General features: G+C 37.1%; 1 protein-coding gene across 1 annotated transcript in view; it reads right to left on the bottom strand.

Annotated features, from left to right (window-relative positions):
- PCLO (piccolo presynaptic cytomatrix protein) overlaps nt 1-18,315 on the bottom strand; it is a 389,810-nt gene that overhangs the window by 357,489 nt on the left and 14,006 nt on the right. The window contains exon 3 of the mRNA XM_061413775.1: nt 1,766-3,163. Coding sequence (XP_061269759.1) covers nt 1,766-3,163 — 1,398 coding nt within the window. The remainder of the gene's footprint in view (nt 1-1,765; nt 3,164-18,315) is intronic.

The raw sequence follows: 18,315 nt of genomic DNA, 5'->3' as shown, positions 1-18,315 counted from the left end.
ATTCCACTGATGTATTTAAAATAGAGGAGTTCTCATGCACCATTTGAAAACTTAAAACCACTTGTATTTTCAAACTATTGAAATTCCACACACATCCTAGATAATAATTCTCTGATTGATTCAAGAAATCTTTCAAAATTACCACTTCTGAAATATAATTTGCCAACACAGAAAATCAAAGATTTTTCTGAGAGATTTATTGTCCCTCTTCTCAAGAACTCTCACTTTACACCTCCAAACACTTACAGAATTCTAACACTATGACCCAAATGCATACATACATATAAGTGTTTACACACATACACACATTATAGCCCTTCCTTCAGAGTGTACAAAATACACTTCTTCAGGGTATTTTAGTTTTTAGTGTTGCAGTTTGTTTTATAACCATTTAAATACTGATATCATTAAAAGGTACAACTTCTCAAATGTATGAAATTAATACAATTGTCCTGGAAAAACTGAAATTCCCCTCTTCATAAATATACAATGAAAAACAATTCTAAAACTATGGAAGAAATTTAAAGTTGTTTTGGTCTTGCACTGAATTCCAAATACTGTAAGTAATAATTACACTTGTAACCATTCAAGAGGTGCTGAGAGAAAGCATCTTTTTTTTTTTAACCTTTAAAACAGATCCTGGTTAACATTATTCATCACAGTTAAAGAAGATAAAAATCAACTTAAGTCTATAGGGACAATACTTTTATATGGTGTTAGACATGTCAAAGCAATCAAATACTTTCAAAAATGAAAAAAGTTTAAAAGTTAAAAAGTTTAACTCAAAAACAAGAATCTCTAAAGCTTCTTTTGTATAGTTGTTAAATCCAACTATATAATTTTTTTTTTTTGCATTCCAATGAATTACAAAATCAAGGAGGGGAAATAAAATAATCCTTAAGTATTACTGATTTGCATAAAAATAATGAACAATGATTTAAATTCAATCCCAAAATGTTTACTAAAATATCACTGTTACTTACCTAAGCAGCAATCATTCAACCCCTCAGTCTCCTAAGATCCAAATATTCTAACAGCCTTAACACAGTCTTAATGCTTATTGATTCATTCTTCTATAACTATATTAGGTAGAAAATTGTTATCTGCTTTTTACACTGTGGAAGAAGTGTTTTGGTCTTCCCATTAAAAAAAAAAAAAATCCTTGACGTTAGTCACTGAAATCCATATAATTCCTTTTTCTTTCCACAGTTCCTAATAAAGTACTCTATTATATTTATGCCAGATAACAGCTTAAACAGGATTATAAAAAGTCTAAGTATTATATATTTGAACCAATATTTTCTAGCAGACAATATTATTAACTTACACTAAGCTCGTAACTTTTGTAAAACAACAGATCTCATGTAGTTTATGGATTTGCAATCAATCAAGCTTCTCTTTTTAATGTATGAAAGAGATTGGAAGGATGAGAGACAGTGGGAACAGTAAATTACAATACTTATTTTGTGTTTTCAGGTGAAAACCATAGGATGTTAATTCATAAAAGAATGGGATGGTCATTATTTTAAGGTATCAGCTAATTTCATCTTCTTACTTTTTGATACATTAAGCCAGAAAAGTATAAATTACATGAATGTTTAATAAGAAAGCATAAGCCTAATAAGTAATTAAAGCTCCTTCAAAGATAACAATATCAGTTTTTATTTACTCAGAAATGTATTTTTTGCCAGGAAAACTGACTACCAAAACATTTCTGAATTAACACCATATACTCACACTCATATGTGATACCACTATTGCTTACCTCAGTCAAGTGCGGTGTAGGGTTAAATCCACAGAGATTACACACTTGTTTCTTACATTCAGTGCAAGTGTTGAAGTTAGGAGGATCCTTAGAACTTATGTTGAGTTCAGTTTTGCAGAGAGGACAGGCTGATTCTGGTTTGGGGGTTTCTTCCAGTTTGGGGGGAAGAACAACCTTTTGAGGTTCAGCCGTGGAAGGCTTGCTCTCCTTAGTAGGCAGAGGCTTCTTTTCTGTTTCTGTTCTTTTTACTGTTGAAACTTGTTCAGCTTTGGGCTCTAGTTTTTCAATTACTGGAGCTTTGGTTTCCTTTTTCACAGGTAGAGCCTTTGCAGGTGCTGGCGGTGCTGTGGATTTGGGTGGCCCTTGAGAAGTAGGTGGTTGTGAAGGAGGAGGGACTTGTTTTGTTGGGGCTGCTGGCCCACCCTGTGAATGAGACCCAGGCTGGCCTGCTGTGGAGATCAGATTTGATGCCTGGCTAAAGATGGATGCTCCAAATCCAAAGAGTTTCCCAGTCACTGTTTCTTGAGGAGTTGTAGGCTGTGATTTAGGGGCATCAGTAATACTTCCAAGATTTAGGCTAAAACGTCTCGACTGTTCCTGAGGCTTTGGGGGCTGTGGAGATAGAGGGGCAGTTTGTCCAGTGGGGGGTCGTGGACCTTGGGGTGTCAGTGCCCCTTTTGGCATTGGCTTGGTGTCTGGCTTAGGACTCATTTTGGTTTGTGCTTTCTTGGGTTCGTCCTTTTTCTGAACTGGATCAACTTGTTTTTGATCTTTGCTCTCTGGAGTAGGTCCAGGATGTGAAATAATTTTTGTATCTGATGCAGGTCGAGGTATGACTTTAGAATCTACTGGGGTAACTTTTTCTCCTGTTGGTGGAAAACTCTGAGAAGGTTTGGCAGAGTCTGGTTTTAGAGGAGGAGTTGTTTTCTCTTGATCCTTTGATGGTATTTTGGAGCCTGGAATGTCCGGTCTTGTTGCTGTTGATGATGAAGACACAATGTCTGTGGCTGGCTTTCCTGCCTTGGGCTGCTCTGGTTTATCATCAGCGGTGGAGACCTTGGCCGGTTCAGACGAGACAGAAGGCTCTTTGGGAGGGACTGGCTTGGATGAGGACTCTGCCTCAGGAGGCTGCTGGGATGTGACTGGGTGGGGGCTGTGAAGGGTTGGTTGTTTCACTAGTGGTGGGGGCTTTTTAGACTCAGCTATCTTTGAGACATCCTGTTTGGGGATAGTGTCTTTCTTTGGAGAAACCTGCTGTGACGGAGTGGGTGGCTTGCTCACTGCTGATGCAGGAACAGGGGTAGTCTTCGGTTTGAGCTGGGGTGATGATGGAATTGGAGCCAGGTTACCTCCTAGAGCTCTCTGCATCTGACAGTTTAAACAGAGCCACTCTTTCATCTAGAAGTAACATAAAATAACAGTCAGTAAGGCAATAACAAGGTAGAAACAAAAGCATTTTTAAAACTGCATTGGTAGCTTTTGAAATTGTCTCTCATCATGCAAACCATAAAATCTAGATCAAATAATTTTAGTTAATTTATATATTTATATATAGTTAACTATACAAAAATATAACTAACGAAACTCAGAGATGTAAGCACTTTATTTTAAGCAATATAAAATTAACACAGAAAATTTTCTTGTAACATTAGCTTTATTTTTGCCTTTGATTTACTCAAAGTTTGATTACTCCCAGAAATAGAAAACCATGTACAATAAAAGAAAATGATTATTAATATAACATATTAGATTCCATAATTAGTTATGTTGGATATTTTCTCTGTTGATGGCTCATAAACAGGTTTCAGTTATATAACCCAGAGTATGCTTGTCAAAATTACTAGCACATTGCTAATTTCTTAAATTAGCAAGAGAATCACATCTCCCCTCCAAGGCAACATAATCAAATGTGAGAAAATCATAACTATTAATCACTGTGGGTTAGAAAGAAAACATTCTCTCTTAAGAAAGCAAAGAAAAAATAATGGCATCCCCTGAAATTATTATAGATATAGCATGATCAAAAAGAGAAAAGTTACTTCCTCATAATTTTTATAAATGGAAAGAGCAATATATGTATACAATGTATTTACCCGACTGGTGAGATATGTATATGTGTGAGACACACATTGTGTGTGTATGTATATGTATATATTTATGTGTGTGTGTGTATATATATATATCATGTATAGGTGTAAATGCATTTCTTCTTTAACATCACATTTATTGTTAAAAGGAGAAGGTGAAATTGGTACTAATATATTTTAGAAGATAATCTTAAAAAATGTATATTCCACATTTACCTATTTTATTCTAAAATAATATACGCTCATTATACAAAATTTTAAATATTACCAAAGTAATCTAGAAGGGTAAATTTTATACAACCTAATCTTTAACTCCCAAAATAACCAATGTCACCAGTTTAGCACTGAAGTTCTTTGTTCAAAATTCTACACGATGCAAAACTAAATATATGGTGCATAAGTACCAAAAAAGTTCTGCAGAATACAAAATTGTAAAGTATTAGATGGGCAAACAACATACTCTTACTTGAAATAATTCCCTTTTGTAAAAAAAACTAAACTAAGCATTCCTAACTTTTAAAAACTATTTTTCCACTTGACAGTTTACATTGTTAACATTTAATTAAAAAAAACTCCTGTGTCTTTTTCTGAATCATTAAAATGAATTTAAAATTTAAAGAAAGGATATTGAAATTATTTAAACTCAGGTACCAGTATGCATGTGTGCTAAGTTGCTTCAGTCATGCCCGACTCTTTGCGACACTATGGACCGTAGCCTGCCAGGCTCCTCTGTCCATGGGATTCTCCAGGCAAGCATACTGTAGTGGGTTGCCGTGCCCTCCTCTAGGGGATCTTCCTGACCCAGGAGTTGAACCTGCATCTCTTATGTCTCCTGCATTTGCAGTTGAGTTCTTTACCACTGACACCAGTGGGAAGCCTAAGGTACCAGTATAACAGGGCTTATTTTATAATCTCATGGAAAGCAAACTTTTGTTTGGAGAAGGTTGAAGGAGATTTTCAACTCTGACAAGTTATATTTGTTTAAAAATCTGAATCAAAAAGCAAAATTAAAACATTTGCTACCTACAGGTTAAGAGGCACTTGGGTTTTTATTATATTCATTTTCAATATGAGTATTAAGTACTTATGTTTACCTTTTTCTATGTTTGAGGCATTTCACAAAATAAATAACTTTTTAAACATACAGATATTTGAATCCCAAAACATAATCAATCCACTGTTACTAATGTAAGTTGTATGACTAAAGGGTTAGCTTGAATGTAAGGAAATCCACTCCATCATGTCCCCTTCTTGATGGATGGAAATTTCTCCATAAACACTCATCTATCCACTCAACCATCTCTCCTAATGCCAATGTCAATTCTGCTGTTCTACTATTTACTTTTTCTCATTTATTTTCAATCTTAAATGACACCATGTCACCTTATAATCATGCAGTCAGACAAGATGAAAGAAGAAAATATAATTAAAATGATAATTCTTTACTTATAAAATAAGTATCTGATAATGATACCGTCATAAGTCCTCTTTTCCTTTCCTCTGAAAGTTCTCTCTCAACTCTCATCCTTCCAATTTCTTTGGATGCATTTGGTTTTATCAGTAAAATTTTAAGTCTGTTTGCCATGTGAACACTGGAGCTTCATGCACAGCTGGCTGGTAGGCTTTCACTCCATCTCTGAACCACTGCAAAATTAGAACACTACCATCGCATATCTAATGTACGATTTATATCAACACTGGGACACATATTCTGTACTGTCCTCATTCCAAAAGCAAACGTTTCCTTGTAGTTTATAAACGTATATGACCAAGTCTCTAAATATGTAGACAAGGGGGGACTTAGGAAAAGAGGGGTGAAAAACACAGGTCATTGCTTTTTCATAGGGACATAATTCTGCTTTTCTCTTAACACACTGTGTTTCTGAACAGACTCCACTGGCCCTACTTTTGTCCTTTTCATGACCCCATTTTCTTCACTTTGATAAACAACACATAAAAGACATCTGATCCCTCAATGTTCCTCCTCACTGTGAAAATACAGGTTAAAATCATTGTCTATAGCTTTCACAATGTGAAAAGCTTTTTATCCTCTTAGGGTTTTTCAGAAAGAGCCTCTTTTTAATTCTACTGGCCAAATCTGTTGAAAATAGAAATGAGTTTTATCTCAGAACCTACTCTACTGAACACAGCAGTGTTTCCAATTGCCCGATTCAGTTGAAAACAACAACAAATCTTTCTTTTACACTGAGAAAATGACAAAGTCCACAACTCACCCCAACATTAACATCACGAATCACCATCTAATATTCCACAATGCACGGAGGGAGAGTTACAAGTTAGCACCTTTGCCCTCTCAGTCATCTGAGTTAAAAATCCTGTAATATCTTTACTGCATATTCAGTTACTCTTCAAGGTTTGTGTTGCTTGTGAAAGTTAATTTCCCATTTGTTCATATTTCCAAAGCCACTGTCCCTCATTTGGCCCTTGCCATTTCCAAAATATTTTGTATCTCCACCAAATTTAACCTGTTTAAAACAAACCACCACAGAAGAGGTTGACTCTATCTCCCATCAAAACTCAATACTCTCCAATAGCTGTGAACAGTTAATTTTTTGCAGGAAATTAAAATCTATAGTTTTGTTACTGTCCTTATGTTAGCACTTACCTAATTCTGATATCTCCAGCTCTATATCTCCCCAAAGACTGTCAGCAACAATTATAAACACTACGTGTATGGTCTGACCTTTCAATCATCATAAGTGAGTAAAGTCGCTCAGTCGTGTCTGACTCTTTGCGACCCCGTGGACTGTAGCCCGCCAGGCTCCTCTGTACATGGGATTCTCCAGGCAAGAATACTGGAGTGGGTTGCCATTTCCTTCTCCAGGGGATCTTCCCAACCCAGGGATCGAACCCAGGTCTCCTGCATTGCAGGCAGACACTTTATCCTCTGAGCCACCAGAGAAGCCCCTTTAATCATCATAGATGTTCACAAATATTTTTTGAGGTTGTCGGAATTAAATAATTAAGATGTTCATGCTCTTCAACTACAATATTTCTGTGTTTACTCTGTTAATACCCATTGTTAATCTAGCCTGAATGACAAGCTTCTGCCTTCATTTTCTGGTGGCATGCCATTCTCCGTATGCTATACCTTGGCCATGGACCATGTATTCCCATTTTGATTCAAACTGAAGGAACACCCATAACTAACACGCCTGCTAACCATACATATTTTCAGGGCCTGGAGATAATTACTGTCTTATTTAACTTCTAAAATTACATTTTTATCTGTAACTATGAGCAGAGACGAACCTGAATTTACTACCATCCTTGGCTCAAACCTCTGATGCCCATTCCACTTGGTACCCATAACTATAATACAGCCAGTTCCCCTAGTTCTGCATCATCGGGTCTTCATTCCACTGCAGCCATGAATGTGGATCTTACAAGACTTTAGTCCTTATCCCTCTTCCCTATGCTAAAGAAGTCCAACACTATCCACGGACAAGCCTAACTGAGAAGAAGCCTTTCACCTACATTTCATAAAGGACTTCCCAGTTCCCTGACACGCATAGTACTTACTTTCTCTATTCACCCACATCCATTCAACAAATAGGAGAAAGGCAATAAATAACACCAGGGGTGCCTTCTACTATATCAGTATTTCCAAAGCCACTGTCTCTGATCTGGCCTTTCATGAATCCTTTTTTTTCCTTTTCTTCCTGCAAGTTACCCCTCAACCTGCCTTCAACCAATTTCTTTAGATGCATTGGTTTTATCAGTATATTTTTAAGTCTCTTTGCAATGTGAACATTAGAGCTTACCTTCAATATACAGGCACTAAAATGAAAGTATTTGTGTTAGATAAGAATGCCATGCTTTAACTATTCCTAAATTCTAGATTTTATATGACAAATGATTTTAAAAAATTGTCATTTCTTCCTTTCCCCACATTGCTTACAGCAAGTGAATAAATGGAATTCAAGAACCGGAGACACAACTGTTTAATGAACTACTCTAATTCAATTAGCTGTATGGAAAGGAACAAAAAAGGCATAAAATTGTTCATTCAGTCTTCTGACTTAATATGCTACATAAATAGGGATAAGAAAGGACTCAACCAGGATTTCTGCTGAGGTCACTCTGTATTCTAAGGTGAATGCTGATAATTATTAACACACCTCCCTGTTAAATCCAATCTCCCAGAGTTCCCTTTTTCTGAGCCTTCTGGTGAGTTATGTATCAGAGCTGACTCATATAAAATATAGTAATAAAACTTCACTGACTAAGGCTTTTGCTGGATAATCATAAAAATATTATTAAATGTTTCAAGAGGTACCACTTGAAAGTTTAATTGTGAATTTCACATAAACGTTCAATTATTGGTGCCACTATCAAAAAAGTACTGAAAAATAGATACTGATTTTTAAGTGTATGTCTTTAATAATTCAAGATAGTTAACACAATACATCTAACAAATAAGGTGAGTTGGCAAATGTTGGGGTTCCAGAATTAAAGCATATTCCTACTTGGAACTATTATTAATCTATTTAGCTTCAAAAGAGAATGCAAGTTTCTCAGGAAAAAAAAAAAAAAGTGTCCAGAAGGCATAGTGACTAACATCTGCCCTTCAATGTGCCCCGAACTGAAAATTTTAAACACAAAATCTATATAAAGTTTACAATGAAATCTCTGCTCAACAACATAGCATGTAGAATCTGAAAATTGTGGTATAGATGATCTTATTTACAAAGCAGAAATAGACACAGATGTAGAAAATAAAAGTATGGATACCAAGGGGGAAAGGGGAGGTGGCATGAGATGGGAGACTGGGATATATACACTATAGTTTTTATATACACTATTGATAGTATGTATAAAATAGATAACTAATAAGAATCTGCTGTATAGCACAGCAAACATTACTCAATGCTCTGTGGTGACCTAAGTGGGAAAGAGATCCAAAAAAGAGGGAATATTTGTATATGTACAGCTGATTCACTTTGATGTACAGCAGACTGACACAATATTGTAAAGTAACTATAATCCAATAAATATTTTTAAAAAATAAGTAAACTTTAGAGTTTTTGAAGTCAGCTAAAAAACAAAAAGATGAACGCAATATTAGGAATTTATATTTGCTAGTGTTCTCATACTATTCAAATTATGAATATATTTTCTTCAATTATACATTCATCCTGTCCTTCTACTAAAATCTGTTAGGTCCTTACTTCTCGATGCATCACAACTAAACTTTTCTGCAACCATAAGATCTAAATGTATCATTTACTCCATCAAGGCAGTGTTCTCATTAACTCTTACATGAGTTATAATTCAAAATTTATACTCCTCCTCCATTTACCTAAATGCTTCCTAACCTTTATGATCCATGATGATTCTCGGCCTTATAACTTAGTATTCCATTATCCATTATAAGGTCGGCCCCTTCTCAACTATCCCAACTATAGTTTGAACCACAGCATTTAGACCCACATATTGCTTTTCTTTTCCAATTAATTCTTCTTTTCACCTATCCTCATATACTCTTCAAAAAAGTAACCACTTCTTATGATGACTCTTACCTCTGTATTAGATACCAAGTAAATTTTCAGTTCAGTTCAGTCACTCAGTCATGTCTGACTCTTTGCGACCCAGTGAACTGCAGCACCAAAGGCCTCCCTGTCCATCACCAACTCCCAGAATTCACTCGAACTCACATCCATCGAGTCAGTGATGCCATCCAGCCATCTCATCCTCTGCTGTCCCCTTTTCCTCCTGCCCCCAATCCCTCCCAGCATCAGAGTCTTTTCCAATGAGTCAACTCTTCACATGAGGTGACCAAAGTACTGGAGTTTCAGCTTCAACATCAGTCCTTGCAATGAACACCCAGGACTGATCTCCTTTAGGATGGACTGGCTGGATCTCCCTGCAGTCCAAGGGACTCTCAAGAGTCTTCTCCAACACCACAGTTCAACAGCATCAATTCTTCAGCACTCAGCTTTCTTCACAGTCGAACTCTCACATCCATACATGACCACTGGAAAAACATAGCCTTGACTAGACGGACCTTTGTTGGCAAGTAATGTCTATGCTTTTGAATATGCTATCTAGGTTGGTCATAACTTTCCTTCCAAGGAGTAAGCGTCTTTTAATTTCATGGCTGCAGTCACCATCTGCACTGATTTTGGAGCCCCCAAAAATAAAGTCTGACACTGTTTCCACTGTTTCCCCATCTATTTCCCATGAAGTGATGGGACCAGATGCCATGATCTTCGTTTTCTGAATGTTGAGTTTTAAGCCAACTTTTTCACTCTCCTCCTTCACTTTCATCAAGAGGCTTTTTTTTTTTTTTTTTATTCTTCCAATTTTATTTTATTTTTAAACTTTACATAATTGTATTAGTTTTGCCAAATATCAAAATGAATCCGCCACAGGTATACATGTGTTCCCCATCCCGAACCCTCCTCCCTCCTCCCTCCCCATACCATCCCTCTGGGCCGTCCCAGTGCACCAGCCCCAAGCATCCAGCATCATGCATCGAACCTGGACTGGCAACTCGTTTCCTACATGATATTTTACATGTTTCATTGCCATTCTCCCACATCTTCCCACCCTCTCCCTCTCCCACAGAGTCCATAAGACTGTTCTATACATCAGTGTCTCTTTTGCTGTCTCGTACACCGGGTTATTGTTACCATCTTTCTAAATTCCATATATATGCGTTAGTATACTGTATTTATGTTTTTCCTTCTGGCTTACTTCACTCTGTATAATAGGCTCCAGTTTCATCCACCTCATTAGAACTGATTCAAATGTATTCTTTTTAATGGCTGAGTAATACTCCATTGTGTATATGTACCACAGCTTTCTTATCCATTCATCTGCTGATGGACATCTAGGTTGCTTCCACGTCTTGGCTATTACAAACAGTGCTGCGATGAACATTGGGGTACACGTGTCTCTTTCCCTTCTGGTTTCCTCAGTGTGTATGCCCAGCAGTGGGGTTGCTGGATCATAAGGCAGTTCTATTTCCAGTTTTTTAAGGAATCTCCACACTGTTCTCCATAGTGGCTGTACTAGTTTGCATTCCCACCAACAGTGTAAGAGGGTTCCCTTTTCTCCACACCCTCTCCAGCATTTATTATTTGTAGACTTTTGGATCGCAGCCATTCTGACTGGTGTGAAATGGTACCTCATAGTGGTTTTGATTTGCATTTCTCTGATAATGAGTGATGTTGAGCATCTTTTCATGTGTTTGTTAGCCATCTGTATGTCTTTTTTGGAGAAATGTCTATTTAGTTCTTTGGCCCATTTTTTGATTGGGTCGTTTATTTTTCTGGAGTTGAGCTACAGAAGTTGCTTGTATATTTTTGAGATTAGTTGTTTGTCGGTTGCTTCATTTGCTATTATTTTCTCCCATTCTGAAGGCTGTCTTTTCACCTTGCTAATAGTTTCCTTTGATGTGCAGAAGCTTTTAAGGTTAATTAGGTCCCATTTGTTTATTTTTGCTTTTATTTCCAATATTCTGGGAGGTGGGTCATAGAGGATCCTGCTGTGATGTATGTCGGAGAGTGTTTTGCCTATGTTCTCCTCTAGGAGTTTTATAGTTTCTGGTCTTATGTTTAGATCTTTAATCCATTTTGAGTTTATTTTTGTGTATGGTGTTAGAAAGTGGTCCAGTTTCATTCTTTTACAAGTGGTTGACCAGATTTCCCAGCACCACTTGTTAAAGAGATTGTCTTTAATCCATTGTATATTCTTGCCTCCTTTGTCGAAGATAAGGTGTCCATATGTGCGTGGATTTATCTCTGGGCTTTCTATTTTATTCCATTGATCAATATTTCTGTCTTTGTGCCAGTACCATACTGTCTTGATAACTGTGGCTTTGTAGTAGAGCCTGAAGTCAGGTAAGTTGATTCCTCCAGTTCCATTCTTCTTTCTCAAGATCGCTTTGGCTATTCGAGGTTTTTTGTATTTCCATACAAATTGTGAAATTATTTGTTCTAGCTCTGTGAAGAATACTGTTGGTAGCTTGATAGGGATTGCGTTGAATCTATAAATTGCTTTGGGTAGTATACTCATTTTCACTATATTGATTCTTCCAATCCATGAACATGGTATATTTCTCCATCTATTAGTGTCCTCTTTGATTTCTTTCACCAGTGTTTTATAGTTTTCTATATATAGGTCTTTAGTTTCTTTAGGTAGATATATTCCTAAGTATTTTATTCTTTCCGTTGCAATGGTGAATGGAATTGTTTCCTTAATTTCTCTTTCTGTTTTCTCATTATTAGTGTATAGGAATGCAAGGGATTTCTGTGTGTTGATTTTATATCCTGCAACTTTACTGTAGTCATTGATTATTTCTAGTAATTTTCTGGTGGACTCTTTAGGGTTTTCTATGTAGAGGATCATGTCATCTGCAAATAGTGAGAGTTTTACTTCTTCTTTTCCAATTTGGATTCCTTTTATTTCTTTTTCTGCTCTGATTGCTGTGGCCAAAACTTCCAAAACTATGTTGAATAGTAATGGTGAAAGTGGGCACCCTTGTCTTGTTCCTGACTTTAGAGGAAATGCTTTCAATTTTTCACCATTGAGGGTAATGTTTGCAGTGGGTTTGTCATATATAGCTTTTATTATGTTGAGGTATGTTCCTTCTATTCCTGCTTTCTGGAGAGTTTTTATCATAAATGGATGTTGAATTTTGTCAAAGGCTTTCTCTGCATCTAATGAGATAATCATATGGTTTTTATTTTTTAATTTGTTAATGTGGTGTATTACATTGATTGATTTGCGGATATTGAAGAATCCTTGCATCCCTGGGATAAAGCCCACTTGATCATGGTGTATGATCTTTTTAATGTGTTGTTGGATTTTGATTGCTAGAATTTTGTTAAGGATTTTTGCATCTATGTTCATCAGTGATATTGGCCTGTAGTTTTCTTTTTTTGTGGGATCTTTGTCAGGTTTTGGTATTAGGGTGATGGTGGCCTCATAGAATGAGTTTGGAAGTTTATCTTCCTCTGCAATTTTCTGGAAGAGTTTGAGCAGGATAGGTGTTAGCTCTTCTCTAAATTTTTGGTAGAATTCAGCTGTGAAGCCGTCTGGACCGGGGCTTTTGTTTGCTGGAAGATTTTTGATTACAGTTTCAATTTCCATGCTTGTGATGGGTCTGTTAAGATTTTCTATTTCTTCCTGGTCCAGTTTTGGAAAGTTGTACTTTTCTAAGAATTTGTCCATTTCTTCCACGTTGTCCATTTTATTGGCATATAATTGTTGATAGTAGTCTCTTATGATCCTTTGTATTTCTGTGTTGTCTGTTGTAATCTCTCCATTTTCGTTTCTAATTTTGTTGATTTGATTTTTCTCCCTTTGTTTCTTGATGAGTCTGGCTAATGGTTTGTCAATTTTATTTATCCTTTCAAAGAACCAGCTTTTGGTTTTGTTGATTTTTGCTATGGTCTCTTTTGTTTCTTTTGCACATCAAGAGGCTTTTTAGTTCCTCTTCCCTTTCTGCCATAAGGGTGGTGTCATCTGCATATCTGAGGTTGTTGATATTTCTCCTGGCAATCTTGATTCCAGTTTATGCTTCTTCCAGCCCCGCGTTTCTCATGATGTACTCTGCATAGAAGTTAAATAAGCAGGGTGACAATATACAGCCTTGATGTACTCCTTTTCATATTTGGAACCAATCTGTTGTTCCATGTCCAGTTCTAACTGTTGCTTCCTGACGTGCATACAAATTTCTCAAGAGGCAGGTCAGGTGGTCTTGTATTCCCATCTCTTTCAGAATTTTCCACAGTTTGTTGTGATCCACACAGTCAAAGGCTTTGGCATAGTCAATAAAGCAGAAATAGATGCTTTTCTGGAACTCTCTTGCTTTTTCCATGATCCAGCAGATGTTGGCAATTTGATCTCTGGTTTCTCTGCCTTTTCTAAAACCAGCTTGAACATCTGGAAGTTCACAATTCACATATACCTGAAACCTGGCTTTGAGAATTTTGAGCACTACTTTAGTAGCATGTGAGATGAGTGCAACTGTGCAGTAGTTTGAGCATTCTTTGGCATTGCCTTTCTTTGGGACTGGAATGAAAACTGACCTTTTCTAGTTCTGTAGCCACTGCTGAGTTTTCCAATCAAGGCAAATTGGAAGTGGTCAAACAGGAGATGGGAAGAGTGAACATCGACATTCTAGGAATCAGCGAACTAAAATGGACTGGAATGGGTGAATTTAACTCAGAGGACCATTATATCTACTACTGTGGGCAGGAATCCCTCAGAAGAAATGGAGTAGCTATCATGGTCAAGAAAAGACTCCAAAATCCAGTACTTGGATGCAATCTCAAAAACAACAGAATGATCTCTGTTCGTTTCCAAGGCAAACCATTCAATATCACAGTAATCCAAGTCTATGCCCCAACCAGTAATGCTGAAGAAGCTGAGGTTGAATGGTTCTATGAAGACCTATGAGACCTTTTAGAACTAACACCCAAAAAAGATGTCCTTTTCATTATAGGTGACTGGAATGCAAAAGTAGGAAGTCAAGAAACACCTGGAGTAACAGGCAAATTTGGCCTTGGAATACAGAATGAAACAGGGTAAAGACTAATAGAGTTTTGCCAAGAGAAATGCACTGGTCATAGCAAACACCCTCTTTCAACAACACAAGAGAAGACTCTACACATGGACATCACCAGATGGTCAACACCGAAATCAGACTGATTATATTCTTTGCAGCCAGAGATGGAGAAGCTCTATACAGTCAGCAAAAACAAGACCAGGAGCAGACTGTGGCTCAGATCATGAACTCCTTATTGCCAAATTCAGACTTAAATTGAAGAAAGTAGGGAAAACCACTTGACCATTCAGGTATGACCTAAATCAAATCCCTTATGATTATACAGTGGAAGTGGAAATAGATTTAAGGGACTAGATTTGATACATAGAGTGCCTGATGAACTATGGATGGAGGTTTGTGACATGGTACAGGAGACAGGGTTCAAGACCATTCCCATAGAAAAGAAATGCAAAAAAGCAAAATAGTTGTTTGGGAAGGGCTTATAAATAGCTGTGAAAAGAAGATAAGTGAAAAGCAAAGGAGAAAAGGAAAGATATTCCGATTTGAATGTAGAGTTCCAAAGAATAGCAAGAAGAGATAAGAAAGCCTTCCTCAGTGATCAATGCAAAGAAATAGAGGAAAACAAAAGAATGGGAAAGACTAGAGATCTCTTCAAGAAAATGACAGATACCAAGGGAACATTTCATGCAAAGATGGGCTCGATAAAGGACAGAAATGGTAAGGACCTAACAGAAGCAGAAGATATTAAGAAGAGGTGGCAAGAATACACAGAAGAACTGTACAAAAAAGATCTTCATGACCCACATAATCATGATGGTGTTATTACTCACCTAGAGCCGGACATCCTGGAATGTGAAGTCAAGTGGGCCTTAGAAAGCATCACTACGAACAAAGCTAGTGGAGGTGGTGCAATTCCAGTTGAGCTATTTAAATTCCTGAAAGATGATGCTGTGAAAATGCTGCAATCAATAAGCCAGCAAATTTGGAAAACTCAGCAGTGGCCACAGGACTGGAAACGGTCAGTTTTCATTCCAATCCCAAAGAAAGGCAATGCCAAAGAATGCTCAAACTACCACACAATTGTACTCATCTCACACGCTAGTAAAGTAATGCTCAAAATTCTCCAAGCCAGGCTTCAGCAATACGTGAACCGTGAACTTCCAGATGTTCAAGCTGGTTTTAGAAAAGGCAGAGGAAACAGAGATCAAACTGCCAACATCCGCTGGATCATCGAAAAAGCAAGAGAGTTCCAGAAAAACATCTATTTCTGCTTTATTGACTATGCCAAGGCCTTTGACTGTGTCAATCACAATAAATAGTGGAAAATTCTGAAAGAGATGGGAATACCAGACCACCTGACCTGCCTCTTGAGAAACCTATATGCAGGTCAGGAAGCAACAGTTAGAACTGGACATGGAACAACAGATTGGTTCCAAATAGGGAAAGGAGAACGTCAAGGCTGTATACTGTCACCCTGCTCATTTAACTTCTATGCAGAATACATCACGAGAAACGCTGGACTGGAAGAAGCACAAGCTGGAATCAAGATTGCCAGGAGAAATATCAACAACCTCAGATATGCAGATGACACCACCCTTATGGCAGAAAGGGAAGAGGAACTCAAAAGCCTCTTGATGAAAGTGAAAGAGGAGAGTGAAAATGTTGGCTTAATGCTCAACATTCAGAAAACGAAGATCATGGCATCTGGTCCCATCACTTCATGGGAAATAGATGGGAAAACAGTGGAAACAGTGTCAGACTTTATTTTGGGGGGCTCCAAAATCACTGCAGATGGTGACTGCAGCCATGAAATTAAAAGACCCTTCCTCCTTGGAAGGGAAGTTATAACCAACCTAGATAGCATATTCAAAAGCAGAGACATTACTTTGCCAACAAAGGTCCGTCTAGTCAAGGCTATGGTTTTTCCAGTGGTCATGTATGGATGTGAGAGTTCGACTGTGAAGAAAGCTGAGTGCTGAAGAATTGATGCTGTTGAACTGTGATGTTGGAGAAGACTCTTGAGAGTCTCTTGGACTGCAAGGAGATCCAGCCAGTCCATCCTAAAGAAGATCAGTTCTGGGTGTTCATTGGAAGGACTGATGTTGAAGCTGAAACTCCAGTACTTTGACCACCTCATGCAAATAGTTGACTCACTGGAAAAGACCCTGATGCTGGCAGGGGGGTGGGGGAGATTGGGGGTAGGAAGAGAAGGGAACAACAGAGGATGAGATGGCTGGATGACAACACTGACACGATGGACATGAGTTTGGGTAAACTCCGGGAGTTGCTGATGCACAGGGAGGCCTGGCGTGCTGCTGTTCATGGGGTTGCAAAGAGTCGGACATGACTGAGCATCTGAACTGAATAGATTTTTTACATCTTGCCTTCAATACAGTACTTTTGAAATGTGTGAAGGGTCCATTTTTATCTAAGCTAATTAAGATATGGTAACAGGGGAGAGACAGTGTTTTGTATGTGTGATTTCTCAAGGGATATGAACAATGAGCAAGTTATCCCATCACTGTATTAAGTTTACTGATCCAGTAAATGATTCTGTTAGTTGTGGGTATCTACTTTCATGGCAGAACATCTGTTGTTACTAAGGTATACAGATCATCATACTAGTTGTGATATTTAGCAATTGGCTTAGTATATATAAAAGCTGGACATGCAGAAGGACACCTGAAACATCTCGTAATTTAAAAGCTCCAAGTGAAAAAAGGCTTTGGTGCTAAAGATTAAACTTACAGTAGAGCATGAGGAATACATATTTATTTTATATGAGGAACACCCAAGTCATGAGGAAAATGCTGTACACTGGACCTCACGGAAAATGCGAGCTAAACAAACATGGCATTTGTGAACATATTTAAGTAATATAGATTTTTAAATTATTATTTCTATTCCTCTAAATTCATGAGAAAACTACTTTAGATAGAGAAACTAAGTTTGTTATAGTTAGGGTATTTTTGTATTACATACCATGAAAGGTACCATAAGTATTAGCAAAAAAAAAAAACAACACAATATTCTTTATCTTCTATTAAATAAAAATTTTATGTTCAAAATCAAGGGACTTGTATTTATCTTTATTGGGTTCTTATAAAAAATGGTACCAGTTTTTGCTTGTCATGGCTGTGACAAGCAAAGAACAAATGAAAAAAACTGACCAAATTTGGCATGACAGGCATAAAGCATTTCAAATCATCACTGTTATTTAGAACTAAAAATTCTTGTCATTTCACCAAGTAGATGCCAAGGCTAAAGATGTGAAAATTGAGAATCTAATTTACCCTTTCCTTCACCTTATATAAACTGTTTAACCAATCATGTGATAAATGAGAAAATTACTGAAGTGTTAATTATAAGATGGATTTATAAGGCTAAAAAATAACACAAAAAGATATGACATTAAAAGTAAAAGCCTGTCTCTAGGTCACCAAGTCTTACTCTTCAGAATTGATCAGTGTCAACTTTTGCTTTGACGTTTTCTTGTAGCTGCCATTATAGTATCAAATAGTAAGTTGTGGTTTATAAATTTCAGATGTATATTTTCTCCTTTAAAAGCTACATTTTTTCAAAAAACAATCTTATTTATTACCACCTATTTTAGAACTGTCTTTAGCAATGACAAGGCTTCCCTGATAGCTCAGTTGGTAAAGAATCCGCCAGCAAAGCAGGAGACACTGGTTCGATTCCTGGGTTGGGAATATCCCCTGGAGAAGGGGAAGGCTACCCACTCCAGTATTCTGGCCTATATAGTGCTTGGGGTTGCAAAGAGTCAGACACAGCTAAGCGACTTTCACTTCACTAAGCAAAGTCCAAAAAAATATAATTGGCATATTAATTAAATATTTTAACACACAGTTAAATAATGCATTTTACTTTGATTTGAATACCATCTAATATCATCTCACATTCCA

Source organism: Bos javanicus, chromosome 4 (genome assembly GCF_032452875.1).
Source record: "Bos javanicus breed banteng chromosome 4, ARS-OSU_banteng_1.0, whole genome shotgun sequence".
Taxonomy (NCBI): Eukaryota; Metazoa; Chordata; class Mammalia; order Artiodactyla; family Bovidae; genus Bos; species Bos javanicus.
The sequence above is the reverse complement of the archived record's forward strand: the minus strand, read 5'-3'. Positions and strand labels throughout refer to the sequence as shown.